Below are 10749 nucleotides of genomic sequence, written 5' to 3'. Positions count from 1 at the left end.
CACAGTTTTGTGGGGTAGAACCGTGCTGGATCTTGTGTGAACACGGAGTCATCCACGGGGAACTCAGCAGGGAAGTGTGAAGGTCAGAGGGGAAACTGATTGAGAGGTGGTGGTTTGCTGAAATCCTTCTCTGGTTGTAAGGCTTGAGCGTTTTGTTTGTTTGATCAGTGCTACAGGCTGCAGCTTGTTGTGGCTAGTTAGTTGGCAAGTCATCAGAGGGTCTCAATTTGGTGGGAGCTATGGGATGGTATCAGTACAGTGGCAGAGCAACCCAGAGGGTCAGCCAGGTCAGGGGACAGCACATGCAGTGAACCGCCATGCAGAGCTCCTGGACGGGTCTCCTCCCCGTCCCAGAGTGGGGAGCAACACACTGTCAGGGACAGAAGGTAGATGCCTTGTCCCCTCCCCAACCCCAAAGCCCATTAATGCTGGGCTTGGAACAAGTCTATGCATGCTTTCCTGGCCAAAGCCACATGGACAGCGGGGACAGCAGGCTGGGTGGATGACACTGAGGGGTGGGGAAAGAAAGCTCAGTGAGGTCCCTTGGCCCCAGGTCACTGCCTCCAAGCTGAGGCCTGATGACCTCCATACATTCTCAGCTGGTGGGAGGGGAAGTGTTCAAGGCCATAAAAGGCAATGAGGACAGTAAACATTTGGCTATGATGTCACCCTGGGTAAAACAGGGCCATCTAGGAGAATGGAATGGAACAAGAATGAAGCTACATCAATGCAGGAGGTTAGCCAACTGATGGGGGCTCTTCTACACTACATTTCAGTGGCAAAGACCTGAGGGTGTGATCTAAGCTAAAAATGACTACAACAGGAAATACATTGCTATTCAAATCTATTAAGAATTCTTGTCTTTAAAAAAAAAGGAGAAAGAAAAAAGAGAGAGAGAGGGAAGGAAGGAAGGAAGGAAGGAAGGAAGGAAGGAAGTAAAAAGAAAGAGAAAAAGAAAGAAAGAAAGAAAGAAAGAAAGAAAGAAAGAAAGAAAGAAAGAAAGGAAGGAAGGAAGGAAGGAAGGAAGGAAGGAAGGAAGGAAGGAAGGAAGGAAGGAAGGAAGGAAGGAAAAAGAAAAGAAGAAAAAAATAGGAAAAGAAATGAAACCAAAGAAAAACCAACCAACCCTAGCGTCTTGAAGTAGCTAATTAGGATTCTAACCAGTTGGTATTCTAACCATAGTTGTTTCCTTGATGAACTGGTACAGGCTTAGAGCTAGGTACAAAAGTTTATGAATGCTTTGAAAGAGTAACAAAGTGCAAAGATGACTGCAAGAAGGTGCCCAGGAGACACCGAGCTCTGACTGCTCCAGAGCCTTGGCCACCTGCACCTCCTGGAAACAGAGGTGTCCGCACCAAGGTGGGTCTGGGAATAGCTGTGCCATGGGGTGGCTGAGTGGACAGGTGCTGGGGTCCCCTGCAGCAGAGTTCCATAGTGTGTTTGGTGTTTTCCTGCAGACTGAGATGAGCTGTTTTTCTGGCTGCGATTTATACTGAAGACTGGTCCCAGACCTAGAAGCAAATCAAAATAAGGAGGACAGATTTTAACCTCCAAAGCCAAAAACTGCTGGGGCTCACTTTATATAATCCAGACAGGGATTTGTAGTACATGGTCTGTCAATTTTGCAGTTAACAGTGAGTACAGGGCAGCACCAACTCGTGGAGCTCGCCCTCAGTGCCTAGGATCAATCAGGGAAAGTCACCAGAAACTCCCAAAGCTGCGTGTGTGTGTGTGTGTGTGTGTGTGTGTGTGTGTGTGTGTGTACGCACGCGCACACACACATAGAGAGAATCTTATTGGAAAATCAGAAGGAATAGGAAAAAAAACATCTGAATGGTTTTTCCTCCTTTCTTTTACAGCAAAGTGCCAAAGATTGAGCTACAAGTGGCATTAGAAAGAGAATGCCATCCAGAAAACCAACTGCAGGGGCAGAAAGATGGCTGTCCATGGTGGACTCCAGGAACTGGCTCTCTTGCAGAGCAGTCATCAAACACTGGGCTGTGTCCTGCTCACGGGAGCCCCCTGCAAACACATCAACCTGTCTCCACAATCACTAACCTAAAAAATAAAATCATACCAGTGACACATGAACGTGATTTAAAATTTTCAAAAAGTTCTTCTAGAACCAAGTTCTTCTAGAAGGCAAACAGTTTTTGTGTAGATGTCCCGAAAAAGTCCTACACATATGTGTATGTATATGTACATATATGTGTGCATTTGATGTGTGTCTGAAAAAAGGAAGGTATAGAACACTGTATGGCATGCTATCATTTGTTCAAAAGTGGGGAATACATCCACATTTGCCTGTATACAGAAAATATATCTCTAGAAGCCACTAACACTTCTCTCTGGGAAAGGAAACAAGATACCCTTTGGTACCTAGGATATACCTGATACATGTAGATGTCTTCCTTATAATCACACACACACTCTCTGATTGCTTAGGAAGCCCCTTCACTGAATAAAGTACAGGCTCCTCTTGAACTCACATGTCCCACAAAGCCTGAATTCCAACAGTGCAATCCCTTTCTACGGCAGTGGCACTGAGGGAGTCTCAGCTCTCCAGGTCACACCTGCAACCTCAGGATGTTGTCTCACCTTGTTAACCTGGGACAGCGGGGTCCTCACAGCTCCCGCGGGCAGCCGTCCCCTGCTGCTGTCTTCAAACAGCCTCCCAGGGGACCGTTCCCTCCGCGTGCTCAGCATCCGGCCTGGTGACTTCTCGCGCTCCAGGGGACGGCCGGGAGACTTGTCCCTACGCAGCTCTGTTCGCCCCTCACGGTAGCGGTGGGGTGTGCTTGGCTCTCGGGAGTGGCTGGGGCCTTCCGGTGGTGCTGGGCTGGAGGCCACGCGCTTGGTAATGTGCTCGTTGTACGTCGGTGGGCCTCGCTTGTTGGGGCTGCTGGCAACAAGGCAAGGAGACAGAGAGCTGAGGAGTCACAACCCCAATGGAACACTTCCCTTCTCTGAGCAAGCTCCATGCCCCGGCCTCACCACTGTTTTTTAGAAAGAGATCAGACCTACCCCACAAAGAATGGCTGCTATCAAGAAATCACACAATAACAAATGTTGGCGGGGTTGTGGGGAGAAAGGAACCCTTCTCCATTGTTGGTGGGAGTGCAGACTGGTGCAACCACTATGGAAATCAATATGGAGATACCTCAAAGAGCTTGGACTGGAGGTTCCATTTGACCCAGCCATCCCTCTGCTGGGTATCTTTCCAAGAGAACTAAAAGAATCATATCACAGAGAAGTATGTGCACCCATGTTTATAGCGGCACAGTTTGTAATAGCTAAATCTTGGAAACAGCCTATTTGCCCATCCGTTGGAAACTGGATAAAGAAGATGTGGTTTTTCTATAAAATGGAATATTACTCAGCCATAAAGAATGAGAAAATAGATTCATTCATAGGAAAATGGATACATATTGAAGATATACTCCTAAGTGAAATAAGTAAGTCACACATGTGTAAATACCGAATAGTTTCCCTGGTGTAAATAATCTGCAACAATGCATAAGATTCTAATAAGATTACTGACATTTAGAAATGGGAAGAAAGGAGCTAAAGGTGTAGGGAAGGTGGGATGGGTAGGGGAAGAGTAAAAAGGGAAAAGAAAAAATGTGAGAGAATGAAAAGATGAAAATAAAGTGTTTGTAGATGGGGAGGGGAGGAGGGGGTGAAGGGAGGGCAGAGGTAAGGGGAAAAAATGAGAATCAAGACTTGTCATGTAGAGGTACAAGATCCCAACAATGAATGTAACTGTACTGTATCCCTAAGATGTACCAATAAACTCAATTAAAGCTGAAAAAAAAAAGAAAGAAAGAGATCAGACCTGGAATTCAGACTTCCTGTTTGCTTTATTTCAGTGGTGAAGGCAGGGAAGAGAACAAAGATGACAATAACAACAAAAATCCAAGCATCCTGGTTGCAGTGCAAGCTTTAATTTTCTGTGTGCCTACTGTGTGCCGGGCCCCATGCTAAGTAAGGGGCCTTTACTTTCATTACCTTATTGTCTGGGTAAACCAGCACAACAGCTCTGAGCTGTAAGCAAGTATGACCCTCACTATCCAGGCAAGAATGAGGAGACACGTTAGGCAACTCACCTGAGTGGTAGAGATGGGATTCCAACGAAGTCAGCTTGACAAGAAAACCCTCATACTATATCCTACTGACCTGGTATTTTCCAGAGCCAAGAAGAGACAAAAAGAAGTCTTCCTTTAAGGACTAACCCTGTTACAACCCAGAAGTCAGGGATCCACCAAGGCCTTCAATGCAAAGCAATAGTTGGAGAAAGCCTGTGCTTGTCACTGTCCACTGCCACATCTGTCCCACTCCTAGCTGGTATTTGGTCGCCTGTCCTCAAGGCGGCTTTCCAAGAGTCTTTGGCACCTGACGCAGATGTGGATGATTCTCAGTCATGGCGATAAGATGACCAAGAGGCAATAGGGATCAGACTTGATACAGTCAGGAAACTGAACAAGGCAGACAATAGTCTACAGTCTTGAAAAATGTCCCAGGCCTCCAGAGGTAGATGGTAACAACCCAAGAGTTGCAAACATTGGGGCCTTTTTTTTCCTTTTGTGTGCATTCATGCGTGTATGCTGCTTGGAATCAAACCCAGGGCTTCATGCATATGAAGGCAAAAGCTCTGTCTCTGAGCCATACCCTAGATCCCCTTTTATATAAAGCCAGTCCAACCCTCCACTTGGCCCTGGCCTGAAGATGTTTTCAGACTCGTGGCTCTAACTACCTCTCTGAAGAAGCCAGGTTCAGAAACAAAGAGGTTGGTGAGCAGAGACCAGGCTATAAATGGTCAGTTCAGTATAGCCAGCTGCGTGTCAATCCCCTGCAACTCTAACTGTGGAACCAATTCAGATAAATTCTCAGAAGGCTAGGACCCTTTTGTGCTATCTGTGTAGCAGTAAAATTTGAGATAACTCAGATTTTTATGTCTGGAAATCAAAGTTAATATGTACCTCTAGCCATATAGCTTTGAGATATGGAAGGCAAATAAAAAGATTAAGTGCAAGGAGGAGAGCTACATTAAGCCTATTTGTAATGGGAGAGAAATGGAATGTGTCCACAAGGGCACATGGTAAAGCAAGTGAGAGGGCGCTCCCTGCCCGGGGGAGGCTGGCTAAGGGAAGGCCATTCAGGACATTGGTTTAGATTAAAAGGAGGAAAGAAAACACTCAGCATTCGAAGCCAAGTGGGCAGTTGTCTATCTACATATCCATTAATGACTGATGTTCTACCATGTCCAGTCTGCAAAGAGTAAAGTAACGTTTCCTGCTCTGCTAAACAGACCAGGAAAATGAGGACTGCAGTGAATCACACCCAGCCAAAGCAGCCTTCTGCAGTCAGCATCAAAAGGACCGTTGTGTAAGGCAACTAAAAGCTAACTGAAAGATTTTCCAGACATGCCTGGCAGCAAGCAGGGAAGCAAACACATTATCTCTGCCCCTTGCTCATGGCTTCTGGAACCATTTTCAACCAAAGAATAAGCAATTCCCTACATGGAACACAGAGTCCCAAAAGCAAGGTGTCTGGCCATCTAACCGGAGAGACAATGGAAGAAAAATTCTTAATTGTAATATTTTGATTTGTCCCTGGCATGACTTGGAAACTAGTCAAAGAAGATCTAAACATTTCAGAGGAGGACGATGGAGCACCGAGCAGTCTCTCTGAGGTAGCATCAAGCCAAATGAGTTAGGGACGTCCAGTTATTGACACTGCAATTTTTTCAGCAAGTTTTCTTGGAATTAAAACCTGCTGACCACACATCTCTAGTTAACTCCAATACATCAATAAAAGAAAGCTGACTTGTTAGAACATAATGACAGTATGTTAGACAGATGCCTGTCTTTTCTATTTTGTAATGGAGTTGGTTCTTCCACCTAAGCATAAGCCCCTGGAGAACAAGGAGCTTGTCTTCCCCGCCTCTGCATCCAGAGCCCCAGACGCTGTACCCCGCCAGCAGGGGGTTCACATAGCTATTTGGAGGGTAGACGTGGGGCTGGTGAACTAGCCCAGAAGATTAAAATTCTAGGTTGACTAAATACTCCTCTGGGTTAAATAATCTCAGACCTTGTGTAGACCAAAGCCTCCAGCTTCCTTGACATCGCCCTGGCTCTGCTTTAGCTCTCTGTGTCAAGAAAAGGCCAGTCCCACTTCTAACACTGCTGATCGGTTAACAAAAGGGTGCGCAGTGGGCTGCATGTAGCTCAGTGGCTCCACACCTGCCCGGCAAGCGCAAGGTCCTGACTTTGATTCCTGGTACTCAGAAAAATAAATAAAACAAATGGGTGCAGCCTCCAGTGGGGGAAAGTCAGTGACACCTAACAGAACTACAAATACACATCTGATGACTCCCATCAGCTGCTCTGCTACAACTCTACCTTACACGTAGATTTTACAGATGCCAAATGATATAAGCTCAGTCATTTACTCCAGCAACAGATTAGAAACAGACTAAATGTCCACCGATGAAGGAAGACTTTAATAAATTGAGGTACAGCTGTGTGAAGGAATTCAATGCAGGCATTAAACGAAAAATGAATACTTCATATAGTGCCATGAAGCCATCGCCAAGACACACTAAGGCGCAGAAGAACATACAGAATATGCTACCACTTGTTTTTTTTTTTTTTTTTCAGTACTGGGGATCGAACTCGGGACCTTGCGCTTGCGAGGCAGACAGCGAACCACTGAGCTAAATCCCTGACCCAAATATGCTACCACTTGTATGAGAAGGACAGAGAAGAGCATTTCCAGGGTGGCAAAGGAAGGGTCTCTGAGAATCTGTTTCTTCATAAAAACAACAGGAATGCTGGTAAAAATGGTCAAAATCAACTTTTCAAAATTCTAGGGATAACGGTTCTTCGAGCTCTCTTGAGGTACCATCAAACCAAAACAGACATGCCTGGTTCGTTGGCATGTCTACTTTTCCTGCAAGTTCCTAGGGTGAAAACCACACTGAGCAGGGCTACGGGTGTGGCTCAGTAGTAGAGCATGCCTTAGCATGGGCAAGGTTCTTGGTTCAATCCCCAATACAGCAAAAATGAAATAAATCATACTGACCAAGTATGGTGTAAAAATTGACTGCAAAAATTTGAACACTGTTTATATAAGAAAAACAACTGAAATCTCAGAACGACAACTTCTGTGTACCCATGCCTGCCTCTAGATCTGTGCTAAAGTTGAAATCAACAGACTTGTAACCACACACAGTATCTGTGAAAACCTGCAGTCTACCAAACACTGGAGACAGTAGGTAGAGGTTCTTCAGAAAACTGGCAACATCTGACGTGTCCTGGGAAAGACTTATTCTCAGAGCTTGTGTGGTAAGGAAAGCCCTGTGCCCAGGCAAAGACAAGCGGGGATAACTGTTAAAGGCGGCTAGTGCCTCTGCCATCAGAACACCTGAGGGAAACAAGGCTTCTTCTGGGGGTGATAAAGGCGTTCTAAAATTAGATGGTGGTGATGGTTGCACAAATCTGTGAATTTACTACAAACCACTATATTTACATTTTAAAAGGAAGATTTTACAGCATGCAAATGATCTCAGTAAGGAATGTGCCGGATATGGTATGAGAGTGTCCCCTAAAGATTCAAGTGGTGGCATTTAATCCCAATTTCAACGTACTAAAAGAGTAAGAACCTAATCCAATGCCGAGTTTAGAGGTGGAGCCTTTGGGAAGTCATGAGGATTGGACAGGGATTGGAAGAGGCAAACATACATCTGCTCCTGTTTCTTGACATGTGATGTCCTGAGCCACCAAAGGACTCTGCCAGCAAGAAGGCCATCAACAGAGATGAATCCCCAACCTCAAACCAAATCATGAGCTATTTTGTTTATAAGCTACCTAGCATCAGGCAATTCATTCTAATAACGGAAAAAAGACCAACTCGGAGTTAATTTTTCAAAAAAGGAATAGTATACCACATACATGCATGCGCACACAAACACACACACACGTACAAAATGGTCTCTTGAGTGGAAACAAAACTTTAAAAATATACTCCTTCCAGGGTGGGAACCTGGGCAGTGGTGGGGTAAAGAGAGTTGAGAGAAATGAGCCAGAAGAGAAGTTAGGCATGGAGGCACATGCTTACAGTCCCAGATACTCAGGAGGCTGAGAGAGGAGGATTACTTGAGCCTGGGAATTCAGGCTCAGCCTATGCAACATAGCAAGACCTCACCTCTTAGAAAAAAATACAGTGATGAAAACAGACTTTGTACTAGACACTCCTTTGTATCTATTCTTTGAACTCTGTGCTAATCTAATTGGATCACTAACTCAAAACTAAGTAAAATCTTAAAAATAAAAAGACGAGTATCGCTCTGATCGTGATTAGGAGATTTTGAATTCTGCGGAAATCCCAGGTCACTCTCATCACTTCACACCTGCAGATCTCCATTCCCGACAAGACTTTCCCTCCTGCCCAAGCACTCCTGCCCTCCTTCGTACCATGCTGCAGCTCATTTCTTCCAGAAAGTACCCCCTGGCCTCCAAACAAAAGCTGCAAGGCCCTCCTAAGAGTCTCTAAGGGCTTACACTACCCCCATCAGAGGCTTCTTCATGCCTGATGGTGCCTGTCCCTCTTATCAAGCTTTGAGCTGCATTCTAGCTACTGTACCTCTTCCCACAAGCCCAACAGCTAAACCAGCAAAGTATTTGCTAAACTGTGAAGCATAATCCATGCTCCATTTCTAATAACACCGCTGAAAATATCTACCAAAGGAGATGGGACAGGTCCCTTCCAACTTATAAGGGAGCCTTTTGCCATTTTCCTTATGCTTCTGAAGGTCTGTGACACTTCAGGGTCACAGATCTCAAAGAAATGAGTGGTTTGCACTTGAGGACAAGGTAAAGATTCAGAAACTTTCAATCACCTTAGCAAGGTTTCCTAATGCTTTGCGCGCAGAACTTCCCTCCCCCAGGGAAGAAAGGGAAAGGTTTAGTACCTGCGGGAGGTGGAGGGGACCCGGTGGTGCTCAGTGCTGGACTCCTTCACGAGGTTTCCTTTGCAGCAAATGACCCTTAATTTATCCTGGTATGAGGAGGCCAGGTAAATTGCTCCCGAGGAAATTGCAGGACCCAAGTAGCGTGGGTTCGGGATTTCCAAATAGGCTCGGGCAGGGGTCCTGCAGAGTTCCACACATTCATTGCAGGTTACCTCCATCACTGGGAGCATAGGAAGAAACACATGCTCCACCCCAACACTGTCCCAATAGCTGGAGACATAAAAGCATACACGGGCACTGCTTACCCCAGGGAGGAGCGTGCCTGGATCTCAATGACTTCAAGTGAGTTGAAGTGGGTCACAAACAGATAGGGTTCTCTGTAGGCTGCGTGGTCACCAGGGAGGAAAGGTGTAGGGCAAAGAAGGGACGAAAGAGGGAAATCAAAACCTGGCTGCAATGCATTCTTCGACCCAGCAACCCCACAGTTATCTCCACGTGTCAGCTTAATCATGCACGGCCATGTTTATTCACTGCCATGTTGTTTGTTAAAGCAGAAAAAAGGAACCAACTCAATCAGATATTATAAGCTTACAGAATTCTGCACAGCTATAAAAATACATTATGAAGCTCTCTATGTACTGCTATGAAAAATAGGTGTATTTCTCAGTGCAAATATAGAGCAAAGTTTAGAATAATATGTAAAATGTGCTACCTTATTGATTTAAATTTTAAAAGGGGGGACACTGGGGGTGTGGTACAGTGGCAGAGCTTGCAGGGCATGTGCTGCAAAAAACAACAAAAAAAGGTGGGAATAAGAATATATGTTTTTACATGCTTATATTTGCATAAAGAATCAGAAGAATAAGAAACTTATAAAAGTTTTCTTTTTCCTTTAGGGGAGCTGCGATAGAGAATGAAGGAGACAGGAAATATGAATGAAAATGTTGCTTATATATTGATTTAAACTGAGTATATATATAAGTATGCAATAGTGCACAGCTGTAATTCCAGCGCTCTGGGAGGCTGAGGCAGGAGGATCGAATTTGAGCCCAGTCTGGGCAATTTAGTGACTTAGCAAGACCCTTACTCTAAACAAAAAAGATTTTTGAAAGAACTGGGGATGTAGCTCAGTGCAAAGGCCCTGGGTTCAATTCCCAGTAACAAACAAAAACAAGTAAGCAACAACAACAAAAACTGAGTTCATAGATAATTAGATACTTTCTGTTCTTAATACTCTGTATCTGTTACCAATGTCATAGAAACTGGAGAGGACACAGGTGAGTTCTATGGGTCCTTCCTTAAAGGGAAAAGGTAATTAGCACTATTATTCCTTGAACAAACTATTACTTTGCTATCAGGTTCGCAGTTACGTGTGGCAGTCCTGAGCTCTCAGGCAGCCTCCCCTCCTTGAGGTTGTTGCTCTGATTTTTGCTCTGATTTTCTAGTGGCCCCGGGACCCTGCTGGCACTACACAGAGAACTGCCAGGCCAAGCAACAGAATCATGAGCAATGACAGCCTACTGTTTCAAGTCACTACATTTGGGAAATAGCTTATTATGTAGAAATGGATAAATAAAATACCCCTGAAGGGTGTTTCAGCCCCAATACTGTTTCAGAACATTCATACAGTCACCTGTGTACATATCTGTGTGTATGTGTGTGTTTATTCTTTCACCCAGAAGTCCCACATTTAGAAATTCATGATCAGGGCCAGGGGTTTGGCTCAGTGGTTCTGCCACCTGCCTAGTTCGATCCTCAGTACCAAAAAAAAAAAAAAA

General features: G+C 44.9%; 1 protein-coding gene across 11 annotated transcripts in view; it reads right to left on the bottom strand.

Annotated features, from left to right (window-relative positions):
* Positions 1–1477: 1477 nt before the first annotated feature.
* Positions 1478–10749, bottom strand: part of Cit (citron rho-interacting serine/threonine kinase) — a 168352-nt gene continuing 159080 nt past the window's right edge. For 9 of the 11 annotated variants that reach the window (XM_010604064.3, XM_010604068.2, XM_010604067.3 and 6 more), the window contains 4 exons: positions 9277–9355; positions 8972–9151; positions 2599–2902; positions 1478–1511 (listed from right to left, as the gene is read on the bottom strand). In XM_010604064.3, coding sequence (XP_010602366.1) covers positions 1488–1511; positions 2599–2902; positions 8972–9151; positions 9277–9355 — 587 coding nt within the window. In that variant the 3' untranslated portion in view covers positions 1478–1487. The remainder of the gene's footprint in view (positions 1512–2598; positions 2903–8971; positions 9152–9276; positions 9356–10749) is intronic. The other 2 variants (XM_010604065.3, XM_033762410.1) reach the window with 1 other exon arrangement.

Source organism: Fukomys damarensis, unplaced genomic scaffold, assembly GCF_012274545.1.
Source record: "Fukomys damarensis isolate Sample0158 unplaced genomic scaffold, DMR_v1.0_HiC HiC_scaffold_12, whole genome shotgun sequence".
Lineage (NCBI taxonomy): Eukaryota > Metazoa > Chordata > Mammalia > Rodentia > Bathyergidae > Fukomys > Fukomys damarensis.
This window is presented reverse-complemented; position numbering and strand designations above follow the sequence as displayed.